The 27,073-nt window shown below is 62.5% G+C and overlaps 1 protein-coding gene across 3 annotated transcripts in view; it reads right to left on the bottom strand.

Annotated features, from left to right (window-relative positions):
* Positions 1-4,139: 4,139 nt before the first annotated feature.
* The window catches only part of Rfx2 (regulatory factor X2), a 43,701-nt gene continuing 20,767 nt past the window's right edge, over positions 4,140-27,073 (bottom strand). The window contains exons 5-17 of one of the 3 annotated variants that reach the window (XM_076871968.2): positions 25,832-25,906; positions 18,159-18,340; positions 16,979-17,098; positions 15,194-15,309; positions 14,151-14,269; positions 13,827-13,939; positions 13,191-13,345; positions 11,694-11,791; positions 10,323-10,472; positions 9,298-9,506; positions 6,931-7,084; positions 5,728-5,770; positions 4,140-5,271 (exon numbers count right to left, since the gene is read on the bottom strand). In XM_076871968.2, coding sequence (XP_076728083.1) covers positions 5,159-5,271; positions 5,728-5,770; positions 6,931-7,084; positions 9,298-9,506; positions 10,323-10,472; positions 11,694-11,791; positions 13,191-13,345; positions 13,827-13,939; positions 14,151-14,269; positions 15,194-15,309; positions 16,979-17,098; positions 18,159-18,340; positions 25,832-25,906 — 1,647 coding nt within the window. In that variant the 3' untranslated portion in view covers positions 4,140-5,158. The remainder of the gene's footprint in view (positions 5,272-5,727; positions 5,771-6,930; positions 7,085-9,297; positions 9,507-10,322; positions 10,473-11,693; positions 11,792-13,190; positions 13,346-13,826; positions 13,940-14,150; positions 14,270-15,193; positions 15,310-16,978; positions 17,099-18,158; positions 18,341-25,831; positions 25,907-27,073) is intronic. The other 2 variants (XM_076871951.2, XM_076871960.2) reach the window with 2 other exon arrangements.

The following is a 27,073-nucleotide window of genomic DNA, read 5'->3' as shown; positions in this document are numbered from 1 at the left end:
CTCCCTGGAGCAGCGGGGACCAGGCAGTTGGTGACGGGAAGTTCCTGCAGGCTGAGAGAGCCCTGGGGCTCGGTTGCCCACTGGAAAGCCCCAGAGAGCAGAGTGTAAATGTTCTTACCTTAGGTGCATAAAGACAAAATGGTATTCGTGCTCAGGGATTTGTTCATCTGCCTGATTTAACCAGGTCACAACATTATGTAGATCCAAGCGCACTGTGTACAATTCTGTCAGTTAGACAAACCCAATTTAAAGCAGTGTGACTAGGTCGTACTGAACTGCATGCCACCCTTCCTCAAGGTCAAGGTCAGCCCAGCTGTGCATTCCGCGAAAGCCAAAAGCCAGTGTGCCTGGTGCTGAAGGCTTCCCTGGAGCCGCAGGGGAAGGCTGGGTCCTGCCGAGGTAATGCACTCGCCAGGCCTTTAGGTCTCCTGAGCACCTGCTCAGCCGGCTGTGGGGCCGCAGCAGGGACAGATGCCCCTGCTCCCAGGAGCTGTGGGGTGTGAACCTAAGCCAGATAATCCTGCTGCAATGTGTGGCTCCAATTAGGAGGCTCCAGCTGGCTCCCTGCTGCCCAGGGGGCGGAGCTCCCGGCTGGCTCCTCAGCAGCCTGCACAGAGCCCGGTGGGGAGCAATTAGGGAGCAGGAAAGCAGGAGCAAGGCACTACCTGGCGGCCTGCTGTCCTCTCCATCCCAGGCACTAAGGCCCGGATGTCTGCCCTGCCCAGTCGTGTTGAAATCCTCATCCCCAAGGTGGTGGGGTTGAGGGCAGGGGTCTCTGGGAGGGGATCAGGTCGGGAGGAATAGATTCGTGCCTTGTGAGAGGCCCGAGAGAGCTGTTGCCTTTTTCCACCACGAGAGGATGAAGCAGCTGCTCGGGAGGCTGAGGCAGGAGGGTGGTTGACCTGGGAGCTGGAGACCAGCTGGGCGACTCAGTAAGGCTGCGTCTCAAAAGCCAAACCCTAGCAATAGCCACAGGCCTCACTCGGCTTCCCCAGACCTGAGGTCAGAACAAGGGCAGGCCTTGGGTGCTGCGGCCGCGCCTCTGTCTGATCCGCTGTTCTGTCTTTGCTCAGGATTGAGCCTGAGACCTCACCTGGCATTTAGATATCATTTCTCCATATTCAGCCTGAATCAGACCCACATTTCCTTGACCATGACACTTCCAACACACTCTCCTGGTTATTGTGTAGAGTACCCCTTAACTTTGGGTTCGTTTTCTCATAATTAAGTTCAGGTCACAAGTTTGGGCAAGGACCACACAGAGGTAATCCATGCCCTTCTGAGTGCCTCCTGGCAGGCGGCGAGAATGTCAGTCTGTGACTTAGAAGGCTGCCTCAGATGTCAACTGGCTGCTTTGGTTTATCTCCAGGGAAGATGCTTTGAGTTTATGAAAACAAATGGGAGAGATTTGAGGAGGAAAGGGAGGAAGCGAGCTCACTCTTGGTGTTCCTTGTGGTCTAACCTGTCACACTTTTTGCAATCAAGTCAACCATAGTCCATGCTTCCAGACAAAATCCAGGTTTCGGCGTCCTAGGGTGGGCGGTGGGTGGGGGTGAGGAAGACGGTGTGTGGCACAGTGACCACTAGGCGGCAGCAGAGGATAGGTAAGAGTTAAAACAGGGACCAGGGACTCAGGCTCTGCCTGCGTTGAGCGGCAACATCTAGGAGCCAGGTGGAGTATGCCAACGTGGGAAGTCTTGGTTACACCTTGCTCTCTGGCTCTGTGGATGATGCTCCCAGTCTGACTGTGCTTGCCAGGGGCTAGGGATGGGCCGCCTCCAAACCCAGCTCTCCATCCCTGGATGGCCTCCAGGGGCTGAGACTTCTTTCTGAATTTGCTGCAAAATTCATGGGTCCTAGGGGCCATCAGCTTGAAGACAGGTGGAAACCCTTGCAACCACCTCTGGCCAGGATCAGCAAAGGGGAATTTGCTGGAAGGCTATCAGGGTGAGGTGAAGTGAAGTGGAACAACCAGGCAGGTCCCCAGGATCTCAGAGCCAGAGAATTCCATGTCGCAGCCCAATGCAGCATCTACCCTGGGGTTGGGCAGCCTCCCGCCTCCATAACAAGCACCCGAGGGTCTCCACAGGAAGAGAAAAGTTCTGCAGCTTCAGTCTGTGACATGGGGGGGGCGTTGCTTCAGGAGCATGTGGTGGAGCGGGTGCTCTCTTCATGGCCAGGGCCAGCAGAGTCCTGTTCCCTTCCAGGACATGCCCCTTTGACATGAGACCTCCTGCCAGGCCCCATCTGAAGGCTGCACCACCTCCCTCCCCTCAAGCTGGACACCAAGCCTTTAAGACACGGGGGCCTCTGGGGACACTGGGGACACCTCAGATCCCCATGAAGGAAAAGTGCTGTCTCACAGAGCCACACTTGGCATTCTTGGATTCTGTCCTGGCCCATTAAGAAAAACCAAAGCACTAAACTGGTCATAACGCGCCAATCGTCCCCGGGCTGACTGGTGGGCGCGTGGCCCCTGAGGACCTCTGCCTGGCTCCCCCTCTGTCCCCATGGCCACGACTCCTGCTGGACCCCTCCCTCTGCACGCACCTAATCGGCCTCCCCGCCTCCAGCTCCTCCCTCTGCCCGCCTCCTGCCAGGGCCCTCTGAGCCCAGCTGGGTGCCAGGGATGCCCTCGAGGAGCTGGACTTGGGGAGGCTGCACTGCTGTCTGGGCCTGTCAGGGGCAGGCACCATGAGGCTCTGCCCAATGCAGCAGTCGCAAGCACAGGGAGGGGCATTTCCATCGTGGGAACTGGACAGGTCACCAAGGGGTGGGGGAAAGGGTGCAGAGCAGCAGTCAGAGAGGTGGGAGAGGCCTCCCTGTCCCGCCAGGGCACCCCTCCCTCCTCAGCACACCTGCAGCCATAGGGCACGGGCACCTCCCATCACGCTCTTGGGTTCTCGCCACCACTTTGAGGGCAGGGCCGTCCTGGGCCCTCTCCCCTCCCCACCCAGCAGCAACTCACTGAGGTCCAGCTGAAGGCCACTGGGGCTGTCATGGCCACTCGGGCAACCCAAGGACATAGGTTCCTTCTCTCTCGCCGTCCTCCTCATCAGACTCAATGGAGGAAGCCCAGAGCAGTGAGGTCTGAGACTGTGAGCCAGCAGGAGCGGGGCATGCCAGGGGCAGGCGCAGGGCCAGGCACAGCGGAGTCCTGGGACTTCCCAGGATCGGCCTCACAATTTGGAGGGCCTTGGTGCATAATTAAAACTGGGGCTGGGCTCCTTGTTCAGAAATGAAGAGTTTCAAGATGGTGAGGGCTGAGCACAGGCCCCGGAGTTCCCTGATGGCATTTTAGTGTCACCCAGGGACACTGGGCCCCCTTCCTGGCACTGAGGGGCTTGGGCTGGGCCAGCATCCCCTGCCTCCATGGGGCATCCTCTCACCCTTTCCCGAGAGGTTGGTCCCTAGGATACTCCGGCCCCACCCCGTCAGGATCTGTGGACTGGGGGCCATTTTTGGAAATGTGCACACACGGTTCTCCAGGGCCCAAAGTTAGCCCATGGCCCACCCAGAAGGCCCTGAGGACCATGGTGGCTTCTCCACGGCCGTGCGTCTGTTCATCCTGCCACAGCTGGAGGGCACAGGGAGGGCACGCGCTCACAGGTGTGCAGAGCCCTGGCCGTGGAGCACTCCTTTGCTGCCCTCACTGGCCCCAGCTGCCCTGCCCAGAGGCCAGGGGCTCCGGCTCCACCAGGACGAGGGCCTGAGGGAGGAGGGAGCAGGGGCAGCGGCCGGGCAAGCCCGTGACCTGGGGTGGCGCATGGGGCAGCGGGGAGCATGGACCTGACCCCTCCAGCGGACCCTGCAAAGGACAAGGTGGAGCCCGAGGCCGAACCCGGTCTGTCCTGGTCTCCACAAGGGGAGGGACGGCGGGGTCTCCCAGAAGAGGGGACGACACCTAGACCTTCTGATGTCACCAAGTCTGGAGGATGAGGCCAGACAACATTGCTCTCACCGTGGTCTTGTCCCTTTCCACCCCTCGGCGCCCTGCACCCCTCCTGCTAGCCACGGGGTGAGTCTGCGTGAATGAGAACAAGATGTTGGGGTCTGAAGATACTGCAATATACATGTTCATAAGAAACCTTCTAAAAACAATTAATTAGAGCACAAAACTATTGATATAAACATTTTTTCCAAAAAGAGAAACTATTGCATTTCACTGGACGGTGCTTCCTAGACAGAGGCTCGGTCTGAGGTTGGTTTGGGGAGGGAGCTCGCGCTCAGCTGAGGCAGCGTGATGGAGGGCCAGGGCTTTCCAGGCACACAGGACCCAGCGTCTCAGGTTCAGGGCTGTGCAAGTCCTTGGTTTTCCTTTGTCCCCAAAGAAGAGCTCTGGCTTCAGAGAGGTCAGGATGGGACCTGGCAGGGGTCAGATGCCCCAGAACTGCTGAGAGGGAGGGTTCAGAAGGACCTGGTGGCAGCAACTACCACAGCCCCCCACGAACTCGCTCCAGAGCCAGCGGTTTGGCTCAGTGTGGGCTTGGACAGAACCCCAATCCTTGCTGGGGTGGATCAGACACCAGTGGGCTGCCTTCCACGGCTTGCTCTTTTCTAGCTCCAGGTTTGATCCGTCCAGGGACGCGGCGACTCACAGCTGAGACGGGAGAGGCCTCTGGCATCAGGACCGGGACCCTTGCGGGCTGGCTGCCTCCTGCCTCAGCACAGCATGGCCCGGGCAGGAGGCCCAGGATGGCCTGTCCACACAACGCCATAGGCATGGGCTGAGATTGTCCCTTGCACCGAGAGGCACGTGGTGAGGGCCCTGCTCCCTTCCGAGGGACCCACGGAGGCTGGAGCTCTGCGCCGGCCGACAGCACAGGACGCCTCCGGGCTCTGCTGGGTTTCTTCCTTTTCTCTTTTTAAAATCGTGGTGGAAACTGGCACTAGCTGAATGGAGGGAGGACACACGTGGGGACCAGCGGCCGGCCCTCCAGGGCTGGAGGGCTGTGACGTGTGGCCGTGGCGGGCGGTGGCTGGGAGTGCGGAGGGAGCGTCAGCAGTCTCTGGCCCGGGGCGGGGGCGCCACAGTGGGCCCAAGTCAGAGTCAACTCGCTTCATCTAAGAGGCACTAATGTGGGGCGGCCAAGGACACCGTCCCTAGAGTGGCCGGCGGCGTCCTCCGGGACCTCGAGGAAGGCGCCCGTGGAAGGTGCTAGATGCCCTGCAGGGAGTGGTTCGGGTCGCTGCGCTCACGCTTCACCAGGGGCTCGCCCAGGCTGCGGGCACCCGCGTCGGCCTCGCTGCCTCGCTCATCGCCGATGTCATCTGCCGGCCGGTGTGAGGGAGAGACAGGCTGTGCTCACAGAGGAGGGGACAAGCCGCAGCCTGGGAACTGCCACCTCTATGTGCTCTGTGTTGGTCATAGCCAAGGGGGGGCCTCCCACGGTGACTTCCCTTAACCAGGGCCGACTGGCCTGGGTCACTGTCAGCAGGCTGGGCCTCTGGAGTGCCCTGGGGACAGGTCCTCACCCCTGGGCAAGGAATGGGTCCAGGGCGTCTCTGTCTCAGTGGCTATGGAGCAGGAGGCCTTGGGCCGCCCTGGCTGGCTGAGCCTTTCTCCGTGGGCCCAGTGTGGTAAGACCCCCGGGGAACAGGCTCAGGATGGCCCAAGGGCACCACAGGGACTTGTGCCCACTTCCCAGGTGCCACCAGCCATCTGCATGCCCACTCCCGGAGGCCCTCAGCCCTGGGGATCGCCCAGGGAAGCCCAGGCACACCCACCTTTGTCCAGCAGGGTCAGTGACAGGGAGGCGAGGTCGTTGAACTGTAAGAGAAGCGGGAGTCGGGGGCTGGCATGCGGCCGGCACTGCCCCACGAGGGCGCGCACGCTCAGAGCCGCTCCTGCCCCCCCCCACCTGCTTCCAGCGGCTCTGACGCCTCCAGGCAGCACCTGGGAGCGGCTGGTGGGTGGAGGCCCTGACTACAAAGGCCACCAGGGGCAGCGGCTGGCAAGAGAGATGCCCGGCCTGGAAGGGCTGCTTGGGGTCGGGGCAGCCGGCTGCCCTCCCTCCAGGCCCAGCTCCTGGCCACCCGACCTGCGCAGCACCAACGCAGCTTCCACGTGTCTGGGTGAGGTGGAGGCCCTGGTCACTGTCTTCGGAGTGTGACAGCCTCTTAACTGTGAGGAACCGCTGCCCTCTGCCCTCCATTTGTTCTAGAACCTCTACACGTGAGGCTCCATTTCTTCTTTGAAACAACCCCACAACTGTACCCCTAGCTGTAGACCCAGAGGAACTGAAGGGGGGTCCGACAGCCCAGGTCCACGTCGCAGGTGGACCACGCACGTCTGGCACGTCCTCAGCCACAGCAGGAGCCAGGCTCTGATGCCGCAGTGCAGGGGGGCCCTAGCACCTCAGGCTCAGTGAGAAGCAGACACACAGGCCACAGCATGTGACTCAGTGACAGGACACGTCCAGGACAGGTGAGTCCAGAGACAGGACGTGGAATTGTGGGCTAGGGTGACTGCTCACGGTGACAGGGCCGTTTTGGGGGCAGAGTGCTCTAAGGTGGACACTGGTGAGGGGCGCACACACGAATGCACTAAGTGCCACTGAATCGTGTACTTCACATGGCACATTTGTGGCCACGCCTGTCATCCCAGCTGCTCGGGAATCAGAGTTCCAGGCCAGCCTAGGTGACGAGCAAGAGAGACCCTGTCTCAAGACAAGGAGGGCTGGGGAGTGACGCAGTGGGAGAGCACTCCGGGTTCAGTCCCCAGCACCAAAGCAGAACAAAACCCAAGGTCGACTTCTGTGTGTGGGCTCTACTCCGATTTCCCAGAAGCCTGGGCGTGTCTGGGGCCCCGAGAGGCCAGGTCCCAGCGAGTCGCACTGCAGCCGGGACCAGAGCCAGGCCCTGGGCTCTCCCTGCTCCAGGCTTCCTGGGCGCCCCGGCCACCTGCCCTGCCACACCCCAGGGCCTCACCTCTCCCATGACGGCGATGGGCGTCTCTCCAGTGGCCTGGGCCACGCGGTGCTCCACCAGGTAGAACATGTACTCGTCGTAGAGCAGGCGGATGAGGTGGAAGGAGCCGAAGCTGGCTGCGCTGCGCAGGGTCAGGTCTCGGATCACCATGGAGCTGGGCACAGGGGGACAGAGGCCGGAGACTCTAAGTGGGGCCTGGGCACCAACCGGCTCCTCCAGGACCCCAGAAATCCTGGTGGTTCCGAGACTGCTGGCCTGCAGGGTCTGCCAGGAAGACCACCTCGTCTGTGAGACGGGCAGCTAGGCGGGCTGCCCGCTGGCTCCCCAGACACGCGGCACCGGCAGTGGCCACCGCTGCGGGCACGTCATGCGCCTGGGGCTGAGGGGAGTTTCCCTGGGTGGCGAGGCGTCTGCGCGTGCTGCTCCCGCCCAGCTGCCCCACCACCACTTAGGAGCTGGGGTCCAGCAGGGACAGCAGTCCTGCTCCTGCTCCAGGGACAGGCTTGCTCAGGGAGGAGACGGGACCAGCCAACAGGCAGCAAGGGGCAGGCGAGCGAGCACCATGGGAGACCGCGGGGCACATGGGCGGAGGATGACAAGGACACCGTCTATCCAGCGAGGCCTGTGAGAGCTTCCTTAGCGCCCGAGGCAGCCGCAGCCAGCTCAGGGGCCAGCAAGGCTTGTGGGGTGTTGGTTTGTGTGCGGTACCGGGACTGGGCCCAGGGTGCTGTGCCACAGCCCAGCCCTTTTTGTGACGGCCTCTGGCAAGTCACCCAGGCCCTCTGTGAGCTTGCCACCCTCCTGCATCCCCCTGAACAGCCAGGGTGACAGAGGGGTGCCCCTGGCCTCTGTGGAACACCACATGGCCATTCGCTTCTCTGTGGGCAGCTAGCCAGCCTGGGTGGGGGACAGTGAGGAATGGGTGTGGCTGGCATAATCGGGGGGCAGGATTGGCTGTAACTGCCCACGCAGGGCCCCCGGGCACCCCATGCTCCTCAGGACAGCGGCCCCCTTTCCAGGTATCCATCACTCAGAGAGGCCAGAGTGGCCCAGGGACTCCAGGACCCCGGTCAGAGTGTGGCCCTTCCTCCGGCGGGTCCTGCTGCTGGTCTGCACAGGTGGGGACTCTGTTGCTGGGAGGCGGCACCTCAGGAGCTCGACAGGGCCACTGCCGTCCAGTCTGCAGACTGCCCCCAGGGCCTGCGCCCGCGCCGACCTCCTGCCCGTTCTTCTCTCTTTGAAAGGCTTTCTGGTGGTCCGCTGGCCCCGGGCTCTGAAAGTCCGGTGAGGGTCCGTGGGGAGCAGGGCCTCCCACAGTGCGGGGACAGGCCTCTTCTCAACTGGGAGACTCGTGCCCTTCCGTTCTGCGTCACAGGCGTCCCTCCGTGTCCTTGGGGAATTGCTCCAGGCCCAGAGGACACCTGCCGGTGCCCACGCCCCTCATGTCCCACAGAAATCAAGGCGCGTCCTCCTGTGGACTGCGGACCTTCTCCGGATGGCCTGCGAGACCCGCTGCCGCGTGAGGGTCGTGAACTCACCGCCGGGGCGGGCCACGAGGAAGCAGGTTCTCGTGTTCGGCACAGACACGGTTCTTTCTGGGTCTTCCTGTCTGCAGTGGGTGGAAGCCACAGGCGCAGAGCCTGGGACCCGAAACCGCAGCCGCGAGGGCTGGCCGGATGGCCGGCATCGCGACTTTCTCTTTCTCTCTTACCAGAGTCCCGTGGCTGGACCTCTGGATCCTGAGCCTGTGCTCTCCTGGTTTCTCCCAGGGAGTCTCTCTCACCGTTGTGCCTCCCATTTGCTTGTCATGAGGGCGTTTTATGTGTGGCCCAGGCAGGAGAGCGTAGCCAGTCAGTCACACGGGTCTCGGGTGCATGCAGGCGTCCTGCTGACAGTGGTGGACACCTGTGACTGGAAGGCGCTTATTCTTGGTAATGTGGGTGGGCCTTGCCCAATCAGCTGAAGGGATTTAAGAGAAAAGGTGAGGCTTCCTGAGTCCTCGGAGCTTCCGCCTGTGGCTGCAGATTCCAGAGTCATCCAGTCACGGGAGCCATTGCTTGAAACAGCCCTCTCTGCTCCCCTAATGTGCTGGCTGGGACCCCAGGGGGCTGCTCTGTGGAGACAGTGTCTGTCTTGGCTGCTCCTTTGGCCTCCAGAGAGCAACGGGCTGCTGCTCTCTCTGGTTTGGTCCTTTGTCCTAATTGACTGCGTGGATTCCATGTTCCAAACTTAGTGTGCCCGTCCTCTTGGTCCTCGAGGGCCATACCCAGAAGCTGGGCTTCTCCAAGCTCAGCAGCCAAGTGGCAGGTGGGGTAACCCCCCCCCCCGCCCCCCGCAGGTGCCTCCTGGGCAGAGCCTGGGCCTTACCTGTAGAAGGACCACTTGAGCAGGAACTGCCGGGCAGCCTTGGGGAAGCTGGGGCTGCCCACGTGCTGCTTGAGCACCTGGGTCACCACGTTGTCCAGCCAGCTGGCCCACTGGTCCAGCGAGCTCTGCTGCTGCAGGGTCAGCTTGAAATCCTGCTCCAGCCGCTGCACCAAGCTCTCCTCACACTGGCACACCCACGAGGCCTGCTCCTGCAGACAGCACAGGGACAGTGGCGCCCTGTGCTGACACAAGGACGGGGCCCAGCCACTGCAGCCCCCCAGACCTGAGCACGGCTCAGCGGGGGCCTCGGGCTGTGCCCAAGTCTGGGTTGTCCTTTATTTTTTTGGTTCTGGGCTGGAACCCGGGCCTCACACACTGCACCACTGCGCTGTGCACCAGTTGGGCCTCCTTGACATTGGCCACTGACCACTGAGCCGAGCACCTTCAGCACCTGCCTTACGCTGCAGCCGGACATGGCCGGGGCCTGCCGGGCGTCCAGGGTGCACAGGCCTCCTGGATGGAGGCTTGCGTCACACCGCGTCTTTGTTTTGGTTTTGTGTGTGTGTGTGTGTGTGTGTGTTCACTTATTCCACAGAGAAACTCAGGGCGGAAGTGAGGTGAACACAGGGCTGCAGCTGTCACCTGAGGTTCCTCAGCCCAGGGGGCAGAGCCACGAGGACGGCATCGGGAGGTGGGGTGAGTGTGGCGCCAGCTCTGGGAAGCTGGGGGCGTGTGTGAGGAGGGTGAGTGAGGTGTCAGCCACAGCGCCTGGCCGGGAAAGGGGCCTGAGCCATCAAGGAACCGAGCCACCAGGGACCACGGTGGGCTGGGCAGGGCTCTGACCTGGCACCCGTTTCATGCAGCAGAAGCTGGGCCAGGCCCCGGGCAGGTGGGTTTGCCGTGGGCTGAAGCCATGGGACTCCTGGTTTCCTAGAGGAGGGAGGCCTAGGCCCTGAAGTCACGGCCTCTCTGCAACTCAGCGCCGTTCTGAGCCAGACCGCGGGGACCACGGCTGAGAAAGTCACCTGCACGTTGGCAAAGTCCACGCGGTTGAGGTCGCTGAGCATCTGGTTGATTTGGGAGGTGTTCTGCAGCACGGCCCGGGCCGCCTGGGCGAGGTGGTTGAGGGACGTGTATCTCCGCAGAGTTTGGGCAAAGGCACTGACGACACCCACCTGCGAGGGGACAGTGTGGATCACCAGGTGCCGCCGGCCCCGGAACCAGGGGCAGGAGGGGCTCTGCTCAGTTCCCTGCAGGGAGAAGGCGGCGGGAGAGGGCCCTGCTCTGCCACAGCAGGACGAGGAGTCACGCCACGCTGGGCTCAGATGGCCACAGTGCAGCTGTGGCCACTTCCAGTCTCTTTGTGAGTGGGAAACGCAGACTCCTGGGCATCCCGGGCCAGAGCCCTGGGGCGTGGCCTGGGAGCGGGAATTCACAGCAGCGGCCACAACTCTCAGCACACCCAGGGCCCAGAGCCACAGAGACCGAGGGCGGGGGCGCCAGAGGCCCCTGCACCTGAGAGCTGTTTGGGAAAGCCCTCCAGATGCCACTTAGTCACTCTCTTTCTCGCACATAGGCAAATCTCTACCTTCCTTCGGGAGCCGCTCTGGAAATACACACCCTGAAGTCCTGAGCAAGAGATGCTGAAGGATTTCCACCCCCAATAACTGGGGCTTGACCCCAGTTGGGATAATGAGGTGTGGCTCCAGGGGTGGGCGTCACCCGGTGGGGTGGAGCCACACCCTCCTGTTCCTTTGCAATCCTACCCCTTTGCCCCTTGGGGGATACAATGTTCCATGGGACCTCCCCTCGTGTGTCCTTATACAAGAACATAGAATCCCAGGGCCTTTCTCTCTCTTTCCACAGACCCCTAAGGCCAGAGAGTCATCCCCGAATTTTGAAAAGGTGCTTCTGTGTGTTTCGAGCTTTCTTCGCCATTTTCTTAAGTTATTGGGATTTTAATTATCAGTTCAGATTTGTGAGCCCACCGGGGTCGCCGCTAGGAGAGATGGCGATAACCTTTAAAATTCAGTCTGTGGCCAGGACGGTAACGACAGGACTATAGCGAGGAGATGGGACCTCCTCCCATGACCACCGTGGAAACAACCCGGATAGGACACGGAATGACGCCCACCATGGCCCTCCCTGCCGGCACCTACTCCACGCACAGAGCATCCCCAGGGCTCCCTGAAAGGGCCAGGTGCCCGCCTGACACCGAGAAGCAGCCACTCTCGGGCACAGTGGTCCTCGGGTTCCTGGGGAGCAGGGCAGGGAGCCCCTCCTGCCAACTCCCGTTCCCCCCCCCAGAGCACACAGGAACCAAGGGGTCCCTGGGGCCTGTGGCTGCAGCTGTCCTCCCAGACAAGGGTGGGGGCCCAGGCCCAGCCTGACGTTACCTTGGTCTGGATGACCTGCTGCGGGAAGTCACTCATGGCATTGGCCAACCAGCCTTCTAAGCTCTTGGCAAAATTACGGATCGCCTGTGTCAAGGAACCTGGAGACACAAGCCACAAGGCTGACAGTGAGGATCGTGTGGGACGACGGGGGTGCAGGAGATGCCCGCCCGGGAAGGACAGCTGCAGGGAAGGAACCGCAGGCATCCCAAGGTCACTGGGGCCAGGTCACTTAGAGAAGAGGCCTGGGAGAGCCAGGGATGTGCCCTTTGCCACTGCCCACCTGTCTAGGACGGTGAATCTCACCCAGAGTGACTCTACCCCAGAGGACACTGGGCAGTATCTGGGGATATCTGTGGCTGTCTCAGTTGGGAGCTCCTGGTGTGCAGCTGGTGCAGGCCAGGGCCACAGCCCAGCACCTGCAGCGCCCAGGACCCCACCCCAGAGGACACCCAGCCCCGTCAGCGATGGCAGGGGTGACCCCGATGCATACGCCACATGCATGTGAATGTTCTGCCAACTTCCACACTGATGTTGAGGTGGCTGACAGGACAGGAAAAAGGGGCTATGCCCAGGACTCCATCTTCACTGGAGGCTCGTGCTGGTCTGCAATGACCAGCTCCAGGCAGCGAGGCCACCAGAGAGAGGTGGCCTGTCTGTCCTTCCTCATCTCCTGGCAGAAAGCAGCCTGGCAGTCATCAAGACCCAGACTCGCCCTGCACCCATGACTGCTGCCAGGCTTGGCCCTAGTGCCCAGCAGCGGGCGGCCTGAGCTCTCCATGCTCCTGTCTCCCCCAGGGCTGTGGGCACTCAGCCTGGCGGGCACCACAGCCCTTGTGTGGCCTGTCATCGCCGTGGAGGGCGGAGGCCCTGGAGCAGCCCACCGCAGGGGCTCACGTGTTCCTCACGACGCCCCTCACTCTGACCCCTCATGTCCTCTGGGGCCATCACAGGCAGAGCCTGGGGTCCCACAGTGCTGGGCAGCCCGGGGCTCCGTGCGCGCTGGTTGGGTGGGATCTTGCGGGGTTAGGTGGCCCCCAGCCCAGCAGGCTGCAGGAGCTGTGCTGCCATCCTGGCCATTCCCCAATCTTACAGGGAACCTGGGACAGCAGGTGCTGGCGCATCCTCAGGACTAGGGTGGTGACGACTTTACATGGTCCTGAGGCGCTGCTTCCCTCACAGGGACAGCCTGGAGCTGTGACCAAGCCACTCTCAGAGGCCATCGGGCCACTCACATGCCCTCCAGCAAATCTTCCAGAAAGCACTGAGCCTGGCCTGGCCTGCCCCGGACAGTGTCCTGACAGCTGGCAGAGCCCCCGACAGCCACCAACTCTGACACTGTGGGCCAGGAACAAGGACAAATCCATAGGCCCTCGCGGACCTGGGGGTGTTACCTGAGGTGGGCGGGAGGGGGCGGGAGGGGCTACACGTGTGCAGGTGACAATGGGAAGAAGAGGGAGGCAAGGAGGTGGGCCGCGAGTGGCCACTCTGGCCTCTTACTGGGGACCGGCCTCAGCACGTCGGGGATGAGGATCTCCACCAGGGCCTGGTAGAGGATGTGGTCACAGCTCCTCATCCACTTGAGGACAGGGTCATGTTTACACAGGGAGATGAGCTTGTCCTTGGGGAGGACGGCACCTTCTGGCTCGTCGTCACTGTGGAGGGATGGGTGGGGGTGAGCCTCGCTGGGCGGGGGAGCTGCCCCGCCACGGGAAGACCAGAGAGCACGGCCCGCGGCGATGGGGACAGGCCTCTGTGGGCTTGCTCCCGGGCCCTGCAGCTCGGCCCCCCCCAACCGCGATGCTGGAGGCCACCATGGAGCTCCTCTGGGTCTCCCCCAGGATCCACAGGGTCCCCTCCTCTGTCTGCGGCCCACGTGACTTGTCTCACTGCAGCAGTGGGTCAAGGTCACCTCTATGTGGGATTGAGTCATGGCCACCTCTATTAAACAGTCTGATCTGAAAAGGGTCCAGATCCAGCAACAGGAAGTCGAAAGAGGTGCCTGAGACCCCATTGTCAGGGAGCTGGACGTCTGTGGGCCACCTGTGGCCACCAGCAAACAACAGTCTGCAGGTTAACCCTGGCGGGCCTGTGGACTGGGCAGGGGTGGCCGCTGTGGTTGGTGGGGGGTGTCACCTGGCAGGCAGGGAGGTGGGGCCCTCGCTGGAGCAGGCTTTCGCGTTCCAGAAGGAGAGCCACAGCTTCTCAATGTAGTGGAACTGCAGGTTCATGACGACGCCCAAGGTGGCCTGGGAGGGACAGCGGCTGGTCAGTTGGATGCACGTGTGAAAGCATGAATCCCCTGTGTCCTGGGAACACGCAGTGAGCAGCCATGATCACGGGAGAGGGGAGGCAGGGGGACTCAGGCCTCCTGTCCCCTCGTGCCATCCTCTAGCAGCCACTCCAGGGAAGGACTGGGGCGTGGGCCCATGGGGCCAGGGCCAGGGCCGTCACTGTCACCTCACAGTGCCGTCTGTACACCAGCTGTAGGGCCTTGACGTCGTGCGGTGTGACACTCTCCTGCAGCAGCATGCCGCCCAGGTCGGGGGCCGGGAACTCCGGGAAGACGTGGGAGACGTCTGGGAGGAACAGGAGGTCAGAACCCACCCTTAGGAAGTGGGCAACGCGCCGTCGAGAAGCCCGTGTGCCGGGGATGCTCCTGGGCAGGCATCCGGGCTCCTGGCATGCAGTTGGTGACTTTTATAATTTTTAGCTTTCTTGAGTACAAAATGGGGACAATACTGTCACACCGAGGGACGTTAAGTAAGCTGACCCAGAGGGGGCCGAGCTCTGGCTGGGCACATGGCAAGCCCTCGAAACCTCGATTCTCAGAGCTGTGGCGCAGCAGTGGGGAGCCCATGGGCACCCACAGAGCCAGCCAGGGCAGCACATGTAGGGAGACCAGTCTCCGTGGCCCCACTGTGACCTCCTGGGCACAGGCCAGGCACGAGCAGGTCCTTCTAGGGACCAGCCTAGAAGGGTCTGTCCAGACTTGAAAAAATACAAGCCTCGAGGGTCTCCAGAGTCTGACAGGGATGCTCGCAGGCCTCCCGGGGGGTGGGGGTCCAGGTGGCAGGCCCAGGAGGGAGGGCACGCCCGCCCCGCCCGCCCGAGAGGTCAGAGGCTCCAGGGGAGCCAGAAGAAAAGCCAGCGCCGGCTGGAGCTGCCGCCCCCCTGAGGCAGGCTTTTATTTATTTATTTATTTTGTGGCCCTGGGATCAAACCCAGGGCCTTGTGGGGGCGAGCACTCGGCCACCCAGCTCTGTCCCCAGCCAGCTCAGGTTCTAGACAGCACTTTCTTTTATCGACTCATTTTTCTGATGGTCACTTAATGCGTTAATTAACTCTTTTGGCAAGGTGGATTACTTTAAAACCCCGGGAAGCCGGCCTGGGAGTTCTCCTGGGCTTCCCATTGACTGAGCGGGATCACGAGGAAAGCGCGCCGTGGGCAGTGAGCCCTCGGGTGCGTGTGCCCAGCAGCAGGACCCCGCGCCTGCGCCTACCTATGTACTGCTGGTGGTGCTGGCTCTGCGCGGCCATGGCCTGCTCCGGCGTGCTGTGCAGGCTGCTGTGGGAGCTGCCATCCCCCAGGCTGTCCGTCTTCTGCGCTGGCCGGTACCTGGGCAGGGGACACACGTCCCTCCATGAGGCCCCAGCAGCGGTGCTTGGGAAGGCCCAAGGAGCAGGGGGCTGAGCAGGATTCAGCTTGGGTGTATGTGCACAATTTTTAACCACGTTGTCAAGTCACAGACAAAAACTCCCCCTTAGCCATTTCTAAGTGCTCACAAGGCTGGGCAGCCATTACCACCACCCGTCTCCCATCCCCTCCAGCCCCCGCTCCCACCCTGCTGCTTCCTCTCTCTGTGGATCCGAGACTCCAGGGACCTCCGGATGGACCCTGCAGCATGCACTCTGTGTCGGGCTCATGTCCTCAGGTCCATCCAAGCTGGAGTGGGGTTGGTGCCCTTCCTTCCTAAGGCAGACTCGTGCTCCACTGAGTGGACGGCCAGTGTGCCCACTGACTGCTGGTGACCCTCGGGCTGGGTGTGCACACTCCCCCCGTCTCTCGGTGGTACCTGCACTCTCCCAGCTGCTATCCTGTGGCCTCAAGGAAGGGTGGAGCCAGAGGGCAGGGGTGGCCTGTCCAGGCAGCTCACCCAGGGACAGGACCTGAGGAGGGAGGTCTCCCCAGACATCGTGCAGAGCAGGCAGTGCCAGAGCTGGCTGTACCTGTTCCCACTGGGCAGTGGGCAGTGGGGTGGGCCTCACGGGGGAGGACAAAGTGCCAGTTGGGTGTGGGGGACCACCTGGTGCAGGCTGTGGCTGCCCCAGTGCAAGTCCGTAACCCTGTCCCACGAGACACTTCCCAGAGTGGCAGGCATCTGCCAGGGGTCAAAGCTGAACCAAGGAAGGGACAGGGTCCCTTGTGTGGGCAGAAAGGACAGGATGGGCCAAGGCTGCATTCTGGAGCCGCTCCTTTGTCACTCGGTGCTCCTGGCCGGGGTGGGGGGCGCTGGAGAGCAGCCCTAGACCAGGGCCCAGAAACCAAGGCCCTGGGTGGAGTCTGCCTCCCGTCTGTGGCCGCGCCACCACCCGCTGCCCGGCAGTGTCACCAGAGCCGGCAGGCCTGCGCGGTGAAGGGTTTGCCTTAAAGGCTGGCGAAGTGTGCAGTGTGCGACACACAGAGGAGAGACCATTCCAGAAACGACTGGCCGTCCCAGCCCCCAGGGAGCAGCGGCCTCGGCGGGGAGGCCCCCTTCTCCGGGCACCGTGGAGGGTTTGGTGCGCCGTTTCCCCTTAAGCTCTAGAAAGTGAAGATGTGTGACTCTGACTCTGAGACTCTAGGAAAGGCTGAATGACGGAGACCCTGACAGGATCGGTGGTTGCAGGGCTGGAAGAGGAGGGGACACCAGGGCGGGAGGCCGTGACGCCCCTCTGAGGCTGTCATAGTGGAGACGTGTGGCTGGACACAGCACAGCAGATGAGCCTGATGCGGACTGCGGGCCCAGTGACCACGACGCATCAGAGCAGGCCATCAGTGGGGGACAGCGGTGGGAACTCTCTCTACTCCCACTGAATGTAAGGGAAAGTTAGGGGCTGGAGATCCCTGGCTGCTGGAGGCTGCTGGCCTCACGCACTGGGCAGAGCTGCAAGTCCTGGTGCCCTGGATACTAGAGGAGGGTGGTCAACAGAAGCCCCTGGCCCACAAATGTCACCTTCAGGAAACTGCCCTCCTAGCTCTCCAGGGGGACCCAGCCTGACCCCCTCAGCTTGGGGACATCACCCACCTGGGCTTCTGGTGCAGGGGCTGCTGCCGCATGGCCATGTACTGCGTGTCCTCCTGCAGCCGGTTCAGCGGGGAGTCTGGCTTCAGGCGGATGCCATAGTAGTGGTACTTGGAGTTGCCCCTGGAGCAGACGGCCCGGGCTCAGTCCCCGCACACCTCAATCTAAAGGTGGCTCCTCACGGCGTTTTCTAACCCGTGTGAGCAACGTTCACAGGGCATTCTCACCCCGGCCCCTGGTGGCAAGTCCCCTCTTTTTTAGTATAATAAAGGCTCTGAGAAGTCCTGCAGCGAGCAAACCAGGCCAGCCTGTCTAACCCCCACGCCCGCTGGGGACCGTCATTATTAACAACTCCTCCCGCCCTATGTCACTCTCATGGCAGAGAAGCGTCACTGAGGTTCGTTATGGGAAAAATGATGACCAGAGGGCTTTAAATAATTTTGTTAAGGGGACAAGAGAGCTGCACGGGTCCTAGAATTGGCCAACAAGTGGAGCTGTGCAGACTTTCTGGCTCCTGAAGCCACGCTCCCGAGGCTGGGGACAGGCACCCTGGCTCTTTCTAGAAGAGGTGTGCGCTCAGCTGGGTGGAGACAGGCAGAGCTGGCCATGACCCCGAGGCCTGGGGCCTGTCCTTCCCCCTGGCCTCTGCTCTGCACTCTCGGGCCCACTGCCGCCGTGCTGCTGATGCTTTGAGTAGACGAAGGCCCTAACACCATTTCCGTCAGTGTCATGGCAGATGCCAAGCCTGGCTTGCCACAGGGTCACCTTATGGATGCTCCAGGCCACTGGCTTGGACCTGGCAGGGCGGCCTTTTCTGCTGGTAAGGGGAGCTGCCCGGCTGGGGGACGAGCCCAAGCCTGTGGTATCCCACGGCCGCTGCTGGCCCGGGAGAGGCCATGGGAGGTGGGCAGGCATCCAGAAAGGGCAGATAACCCGGGGCTGCCTCCAACAGCAAAAATAATAAGTTTATGAGAAATTTCAAACAGAGAGAAAACCTCAAGTCCATCACTGGCTTCTAAAGGAAAAAATGGGGCCATGGCTCCAAGTTCACCCGGCGGGGCTACAGGTCAGGGCACCTCTGCAGGAGGTTCCCCCCCAGGTGCCAAAAAGCCCATTTCTAGAAAAAGGAAGAGGGGAGGATGTGGGTGGTCAGACACCCGTGGCCTGGGCTCCCGTGACCCACCTGGTCCCCAGCCGCCGGGTCCGCAGCCCCATGAACACGGAGCGGATCAGCTTGCCGAAGGACGCGGCGTTCACGGGGTCCAGCTTGTGCTCCTGGCAGTGCCGCAGGTAGTGGCTGTACAGGGAGCTCCTGGGCAGGCTCACGCCCTCGGCGGTCTCGTAATTGTCCAGCAGCCACTGGAGCTGGAGAGAGACACGTGGCTCTTCAGAACCCAGGACCCAGTGCCACGTGGACTTGGGACTGAAGGGCCTGCTCTCCCTTTCCGAGAAACTGCCAGGGCCCAAGCCACCCTGGCTGCCAGGGCTGAGTTCTCCTTCGTCCATTCGTCCCCTGCTCGGCCAGCCCCGCTCTTGGGCTCCTGACTTACGCGTCGCGATGGCATGTGACCCAGAAACAGATGAGGCCTCACAGTGGCTTGCTCCACCACGCAGCCCCACCATGCGCCCTCAGTGCACAGGACGCCAGGCAGTTCTGAGGCCACAGAACGTGGGCAGGTGGGGCGGAGCCTGCACCCTGGGGCACACGGTGACAAGACCGCGATGGAGAGGCCCCATGAGGCTCCACGCCCGGCCTGCATGGAGCACGGTCACTCCAGCTCGGTCTGGGCAAGACGCCACAGGGCAGAAGCTGAGGCCGCTGCTAGGGCCAAGTCAAGCCAGGAGGGGAAGGGCCAGCCCCAGAGCTTTGCTGCCTCTGGGCAGGCGCAGGGGCTCAGCGCGTCCCCTCCCACTCAGCTCTGCAGGTCAGAAGCCTCCTTCCTGAAGGGACCCCACACAGCAGCCGCCTCACCAAGTGTCCCGACGCTGCCCAGAGGTCAGCGAGCCAAAGCCAAGGCACAAGGACAGAGCTGTGAGGGGGAGGAGGCCTTGACCAGGCCTGTCCAGCCGCCCTCGGGGACCTGAGGGCCCTGCCTGGGGTGGGCAGTGCTGCCTTCCAGCCCCCCGCGCCACGCACTGCTGACCTGCAGGACCCATGGTGGCGTCTCCCCTGCGCTCTGCGCTGCCCGCCTTGCCCCTGCCCACCTGCCCCCTCGAGGTCCTTCCTTCTCCGTCCCTGGGGCTGCCCCCCGCCCCCTGTAGGTGGGGAAGACGTCGGAGATTCAGCAGACGGAGCAGAGGCCTCAACAGGAAGGCAGCCGCCAAGAAGTGGGTGACAGGGGAGCTGCTGGCCAGACTGGGCCAAGCGCAGCTCTCTGGGGGACGGGGAGCCTGGGCCTCTGCGCTAGAAGCAGGGGAGGAGGGTGGCCAGTCCTGCCCCAGAGGCCCCAGGCCCTATGCAAACGCAGGGGCAAACGCAGGGGCTTCGGGGCCTCTCCGCTGCCACCCGCTCTGCAGGTCAGCAGCCCCCTTCCTGAAGGGACCCTCGGGCAAGGCCCTGCTCTTCCTGGAGCCTTGGGTTTCAGTTCCCTGCCCGCTGCAGAGCTGTCCACCCAAGTCCACGGCTTCCTCCGTGGGAACCGGGGGCCATCTCTCCCTGCTGTCCCCACAGGCCTGCCTCCCACAGCTGGATGTGGGTCCCCGTGTGGCCTTCTGTGGTCTGTAAGGTCCCCTTCCCTGGCTGTGACCACTGGTGACTAATCAGCAGCTGTCCATCTCATGTGTCCAGTTGTGGGTGCTGTGGCCCTGGGGAGGAGGGACTCAGGCCCTCATCCAAGGAAGGGAGGTGGAGGACAGGTGGCGGCCCAGGGCTGAGGCCTGTGAGCTGGGGCAGCAGGAAGGGCCCAGGAGGAGAGCGTCTTCCTCACCGCCCTGGGCTGAGTGCGGGCCTCCCCACACCTCTGCCCGCCCTCTGCTGACACCATCGGTGGCAGGTGCCTGTCTTTGTCCCAGAGTCTCTCTGGCCAGGGCCTCCCATGTCCCTGAGCCCTGTCACTCCATGTGATCTTAGGACAGGGCCACACTGTCCAAGCGAGTCCAACTGAACCTCTGAGGCTCTGCCCTCTTACCTCTCGGGCACAGCCCTGCTCTGCACACCAAGTCGGCCACAGTGACCACACTGCACCCCCCCCGTGTCCCCTCCAGGGAGGAGGCAGCACACGCAGGGATGGGAGGGTGGCCAGCGTGGAAGCCACTTCCCTCAGGCCACCAGATGTTGCCCGCGTGGCCGGGAGCAGTGGTGGCGTAAATGTGCTGTCATCCGCCTCCCCTTGTCTCCCAGGGCCTGGAGCCCCTGGACTCTCCACCTCGCTTCCTGTGCAGATTTGGCCTGAGCCTGTTGAATGCTCGTCTCCCCTGGGCACGCAATCCCCGGGGCAGGGAGGAGATGGCTGTCCCTGTTTGTCCCCCAGGACTCTGAAGACATCTGAGATTGACAGACAACACAGATCACCTGGAGGAATGAGGATGGGTTGCCTGGCTGGGCAGTGGCCACACCTGTGACCCCAGCGGCTCAGGAGGCCAACAAGGAAGGAGGATCATGAGTTCAAAGCCAGCCTCAGCAAAATCAAGGCGCTAAGCAACTCTGTGAGACCCCGTCTCTAAATAAAATAAAAAATAGGGCTGGGGATGCGGCTCAGTGGCTGAGTGCCCCGAGTTCAATCCCTGGTATCCTCCCCCACCCCCCCAAAAAAAAACAAAAATAAAAACAGGGGTGCCTGAACAGAAAGGGGACAGAGCCAGCAGACAGCGTCTGGGTACTGAGGCCAGGGACAGTTCCTCCGTGTCACCCCACGGTGGGGAGCAAAGGTGCACTCTCAGGCTGTTCTCTGGGGTGGCGGGAGCCAGGTCCAGCAGTCCAACTTCCTGAGGCTGAACACGTCAGCCAGTCGGGCAGGAGCTGAATGGGGATCCGGCTTCTCAGCTCCTGGGGAGCAGGTGTCATGGTGGCCGTCTGGAGGGCACTGCACGCTGGCCTAGGGGACGCCAGGCTCGTGCCAGCTGGACACAACTGCTTCACACATCAGAGGAGAGGCTTGGCAAGAGGAGCCTCTGCCCATCACCCCCGACACGTAAATCAAGGGCAGAGCCCCTGTTGGGGTCACTGTGGTGCTGACGTCAGCAGGGTGTGTGGTTGTCTCGACAAGTCTCTGGGGGCGCGGAGCAGGCAGAGGCAGCTCCGCTTTGGCAGGGTGGGCTGTTCTCCAATACGAGTGACGGCCCTCTCTCTTCTGTCTGGTGGCCTCCTGGCGGGCAGGCCAGGCTGCGCTCTGACCACTTACAGACTCCGCCTGGCTACACCTGGGGGACTGTGAGCGGCTCCGGGGCACAGGCTGCAGGTCAGGAGCTGGGGACCAGCATCCAGCATCCCCGTCGGGCCCAGCCAGAGCCCATGTGAGCTCATCCTCCTGACTGTGCCTGCCTCGCCCGCCGCAGAGGGCCCCCTCCTGGCCTCAGGTGACTTGGCATGCTCAGGAGCGGACAGGGCTGGACAGATGGCCTTGCAGGTTCTGGGTACTCTGTGGTCGGTCTGGGCTGTGCTATGTCCACATCAACGGGACGTGGAGAACGCTTTCCAAGGGCACGTACTCATGGAGCCCTGCTGGCCCGTGGTGCTCGCCGCTTGGCCAAAGGCTAAACGCTGCTTTTTATGGAGAACCCCGAGCACTAAGCTCGCCCTGCGGCTCTGGGCTCTGCAGCCACAGCCCCTGTGGAAGGGTGTCCCTCCTTCAAAATGGGAAGGTAGGGCTCACGTCCACACTGCACTCAGCCCACCCCTTGTCCTCCAGGGCTCTTGTTCCCACTATAGCCACCTGTTCCTCACCAACTGGACACGCTTGGAGAGACGTGCCCTTTGACTTCCTTGTTGTGCAAACACCACTGTGTGCAGGTGCATGTGGGAGAGGCACACCTGGTATGCGCCCAGGCTGCACAGCACACACAGCCCTGTAGTCCTATTGCCTGAAGTGTCGCTCTGCCATTTGTGACTACATATGGGACGAACGCAGCCGAGGCTGGTCCTGACTGGCCGAGGGAGGTCTCGCTGGGGCGCACGCCACAGCTTCGGCAGCCTTTCTGAGCCCCAGTGCTGGCCGTGATGATCATCGAACTTTGGACACCCTCCTTTTCACCCACTCATTGACTATCCACTGCCAGCGGACTCAGGGCAGGCCCTGTTCCGGGTGCTGCAAGCTGACCACAAACAAATACGCAACACCCCTGCCTTCCAGAAGCAGCCACTTTAGGGCTGAGACCCACAGTAAGCAAGAAAGAGGTACAGAACGAGGGATGGTGTGACGTGCTGCGAGGGCAGGGGAGGGCAGGGGAGGGCAGGAAGGCTCCCTGAGAAAGCACCCAGTAAGAAAGGGCGTGAGGGTGAGTGGGCCGCCGTGGGGAGCAGCATTCTAGGAGAAGGGCACAGCCTGTGCCAAGACCCTGAGGCAGGGCGAGCCTGGCACGTTGGAGGAGGAGCCAGGAGCCCCAGTGACTAAAGTGGAGGGAGGGAGGGAGGGGGAGCGAGGGACGGTGGATCATGCAGGCACTTGTGGACCTGGCTTTGACCCCAGGGAAGGTGGGAGCCATGGAGGCTTTTGAGCAGAGCAGCGCCGTGATCCACCACAGGACCCCGGTGACTGCCGTGGAGGGACTGGAGCTGTCGAGGCTGGCTGGGAGTGGCCAGGGCAGATGGTGGTGGCGGTGGTGCAGGGGAGGCTCTGACTCTGGACCTTCCCTGAAGTGGGCTGGAGAGCACTGGAGGCAGGTGTGGAGGAGGAGGGCAGCGGGGGGTCAGGGGCTGAGCACCTGAAGGCACTGTTCTTGCCTGAGGCAGGACGGGGAGCCAGGGTGGTGGTGGGGGGCCCGGGCCCAGCTCTGGACGTGCCAGGAGCTGGTTCGAGCAGTGGGTAGACGGGTGAGGGTGGAGTCGGGGAGCGGGCAGGTGGCAGAGTGGGCGACAGGAACACTAGTCCCTGCCAGGAGCCTGTCTCGCTGGCGGGAAGCAGGCTTTGGACAAGGGCGCTGCCCGAGTTGGGACCTGGGGACGGGGTCAGGCCTGGTCTCTGGCTGGACGATGGGGAGCCAGGCCTGGTGGGAGGTCTTAGGTCCCTATTGTGCTCTCCTGGGGGTCGTGGGGCCCCTCTCTTGTCCACACCTGGCCACGAGGGGAGTGGTCCTCCTGCACCGGGCTCCTGCCAGGCCGAGCTGCGAGGCCACAGGCCCGACAGTGCCACCCGCGGGTCATGGACTGCGTGCAGCCACACCCCGTGTTACAGCAGGGCAGCGGCTCCCACAGGCGCCCCGTGGCGCGGCAGAGTCCGGCCTGCGGGGTACAGCTGCCATCATGCCAGCCCACACCTGGACACCAGGTGGCAGCTAAAGGACCTTTGATTATTTGTTTCTTGATTTAAAACACAAAAGCCCAGTGATCGGAACCACTCATCTGAAGCCCTCACCCTTCCCCAGGGTGTGGAAACGCTAAGAGCACATCTTATTGGACAGGGACGGCTTCGCTGTGGGGTCCCAGTGTCAGCTGGCCGCGGGGACACAGCCTCTGGAGAGGCCGGGTGCTCCCTGTGCTGTGGTGGCCCACGGCAGCTGCTCAGTGGCGCCTCCTCCTTTGCCTCTTCCCTGCACAGAGGCCGCTCCCTGTTCCGTGCTCTGCCCAATGGGGCCCACCTGGGCCGCCTCCTTTGGGGGTGCTATGCGGTTTGGTTCTGCCTGGATGGACTCTTCCAGTGGGGAGCAGCTTCCTGGGCCCTGCAGGCCTCCTGGGTCCCAGCCCCCAGTGGGGGGAGTGGGCAGCCCCCAGGCGCCCAGCTGGGTCTGGGAGACGCTGCTTGTCTGACTCGGGCATCGAGGAAGCATGGCTGCAGGCGCGCCAACGAACCAGCTCCTCTGGCAGCCCCCGGGGGGCCTGGGCACAAGGAGGGCGCTGGGTGTGGCCTCCGCACTTCTCATCTTCTGCCCTGCAGTGCTGGGCTCCTCGGAGTGTTTCCCCTCTGCTTTGTTCAGTACTGACCTGGCTAGTGCCCTGCGCACAGCAGAGGCTGACTGGTGTCACTGTGTGGCAGCAGAACACAGGTAAGGTCTTGCCACCGGTGAGGCTCCCTGATCTGGCCAGGGTCCCTGAGGGGGTGATCGCTGCAAGGCCACCAGAACATGGGCCCGTCTCCCCAGGCCGGGCTGCCCAGGGGCAGGGCTGACACCCCCAAGCACTTCTAGAAGGCCACTGCCCACCACAGGAGCCACCCCAGCCCAGGCAGCCCAGGGAGGCTGTGGTGAGCGCATGTGGCCTGGCAGAGGACCTGGCGGAGGACCTGGCGCACGACGGGCCGGCTTAGCTGACCCTGCCCTCTGGCGCTCTGGCTGGCCAGGTCAAGATCCAGGCTTGTTCACTCCTGCCCAAGCCAGTGTCTGCGGACCACCGTGGAAGAAAGGACCCAGGGCAGATCCCCACCGGGGCACCGCCAGGGCAGAGTTCTCTGCCGGGAAAGTCAACTCAGAACCATGCTGGAGGGAAGCAGCCCATCTTCCCAGCAGCCAGGACGCCGGGCCGTGTGGCTTGCTGGCCACCGGTCAACCTCCCACGACACACGCCCACCCTCCTCTGCAGCGCTCTCTCCTCCAGTCCCCAGGTCGCTGCTGCCTGCCGGCTCCTCGCCTGTGCCCTTCTGAAGCTTCCTCTCAGCATTCCTCCCTCTAGGCCCTGTCCAAGGCAGGACATCGTCCAGGGCCACCTTCCACTCCCCCTGCAGGGGGTGGGTGCTGAGCAGGGCCTTCTCTGTTTCTATTCGTGCCTGAGCCCCTGGTGGAAGGACACATGGCTCTTGCCTACAGTGACAGGCTTCTGAGATGCTCGAGGGGCTGCCTGGAGCCGCTGGCCACACCTGCACCACCCCCAGACCCAGCTTGGGGACGCTTCTCTAGATGCAAGGAAGTCCTGAGTCATGGTCAGGACTGGGTTTGACCAAAGGTGAAACCTTTTTCCCTTCAAAGTTGGGTTCTCAGGAAAAAATCCTGTCCAGTGGCCGACGGCCAGAGGCATGCTCTGAGCTCAGGGGCAGGTGCCAACTCTAAAATGCCACACCCGCTTCCCACTTCGGGCAAACCTGACGGGAGCACTTGAAGAAAAGTGAGAGGGCCCTGTGGGGACAGGAGCTTCCCTCCTAACTGTCCTGCCATGGAGCACTAAGCCAGCCCCTCCTTCAGGCCTGGCCAGCCACACGGCTGCCCAGGCAGGGACAGTCAGGGCTCCTGGACTGGCCTGAAGTCCATTTCCTCCCCAGGGGCAGCGGAGGAGGAAAGCCATGGAGCTAAAGTCAGCAGGAGTAACTTGCTTTACACTTTTCTCCAATCACCGTTTCTACAAAGAGCTGACCCCAGGAACAAGAGCCAAGAGTCTCTGCAGCACTCCTGTCCCTCTTTCTGCAGCTTATTTTAGGGTCATTTCATTTTTGACCTGGCACACTGCGGCTTACCTTCCAGGCACTGCTAGAGTCTCCAAGCTCAGTAGTGGCTGGCCCCAGGGAAGCCCAGGCCGTGTGCCACCACCAGGTCCCTCTATTTCACAGTGCTGGGATGAACCTGGCCTCCCAGGTGCCAGGCAGGCGCTCCCCCGGGGCCGCACCCCAGTGCACGTCCCTGGCTGTGGGAGGTGGCTTGGCTGGAATTGTGGTCTGACCCCCCCTCCTGGCACTCTTCAGATGTCACCTCACTATTTGCTTTTAAAGGGTCTGGAGAGCTGCGAGCAGAGCGGGCAGAGCGGGCGAGCGGGCGGAGCGCAGGCGGACACACACTTACATGGCTGTTGAGTAAGCCGCTTTTGTGTGGTGTGATTCCTTCGCTTTTTTGGAGGTTTTCAATCGCCATTTCAAGCTAAAGAAAATGTGCAGAAACAAAACAAAACAAAACAAAGTGGAAGGAAAAAAAGGAGATCAGATGGTTAGCATCAGCCCCGACCTGCCTTCTGCCAACACCCAAACTCAAGCCCCTCCGACTTCAGGGAGGGGCTCGACCCAGGACGGGAGGTCCGTCCACAGTGGCGAGCAGAGCCGAGGCCACCTCCTGCAGCACATGCACCAGAGCCTGAGGGACAGGAGCAGCGGAGCCGCGCCCCGCAGCCTGGTGCGGCATCCGGACACAGCCCTGCACGTGCGCATGCAGACCAGATTAATACACAGCCACAGAGGAAGTGTCAGCAAAGCCAGCGTCGCCGTCCCCACACGCCTCCCCCACCACATCTGCTGCTCGGGAGGGTCAGGTAATCGCGCGAGGGTGGATGGCCACGCTGACATCTGGGCCAGCCCAACCGGTTGCAAAGCCCAGAGCTGGATGCTTTGTGAAAATACCAACGAGGCCAGAGACACAGGCCCTGCCAGGCCCTGGGCCCCTGCAGGCCCAGAAGTTGACCCCTGACCACCTATGGATCCATGCTGTGCAGAGACGGAGGCGTGGAGGACAGACCTGCGGGAGGGCCTGGCTACTGTGAGGGCTTCCTGGAGAAAGCGGTCTTCCTGGGGCTCTGAGGACCAGGCGGTGGGCACGGGGGACAGGTATGTGCTCAGGAGGACGGGAGGGAACACCCAGCTGCACAGCTGCCACCACATTTACACGTTTTGAATGTGACCCCGATTCCTATCTGGAAACTGGGTGTTTAGAATGTGCTGTGGCCACCATGACAGGCAGGGGCTACGAGGAAGGGCAGGAGCCTAAAGCTCCTCTCCCACCCCCGGAACAGCTGGGAAGGCAGAGGCCTCAGCGTCCCTGGGAACAGCAAGAGGGTGGACTTCAGGGAGGGGTCCTGGGCTGGGGGAGGCAGCAGGCAACGGCATCTCCCAATTTGTCATCAGCGACATGTGCTACCAGCCGGAGAGGACACCACGGTCACCCTGAAGGTGCCATGGAGCAGCAGGGAAGGCGGAAGGCGGACTGTCCCCACCCCTCAGCCCCAGGCACAGCGAGCGGGAGGCATACCGCCTCGACGGCAGTGGGAAGGCACAGAGCTCCCGGGCCTGGAGCCAGCCTGACCTGCGCTGGGCCCGA

The sequence above is a fragment of the Callospermophilus lateralis genome, chromosome 1, assembly GCF_048772815.1.
Source record: "Callospermophilus lateralis isolate mCalLat2 chromosome 1, mCalLat2.hap1, whole genome shotgun sequence".
NCBI lineage: Eukaryota > Metazoa > Chordata > Mammalia > Rodentia > Sciuridae > Callospermophilus > Callospermophilus lateralis.
Note: the sequence above shows the minus strand (reverse complement) of the source record. Positions and strands in the feature narration are given on the sequence as shown.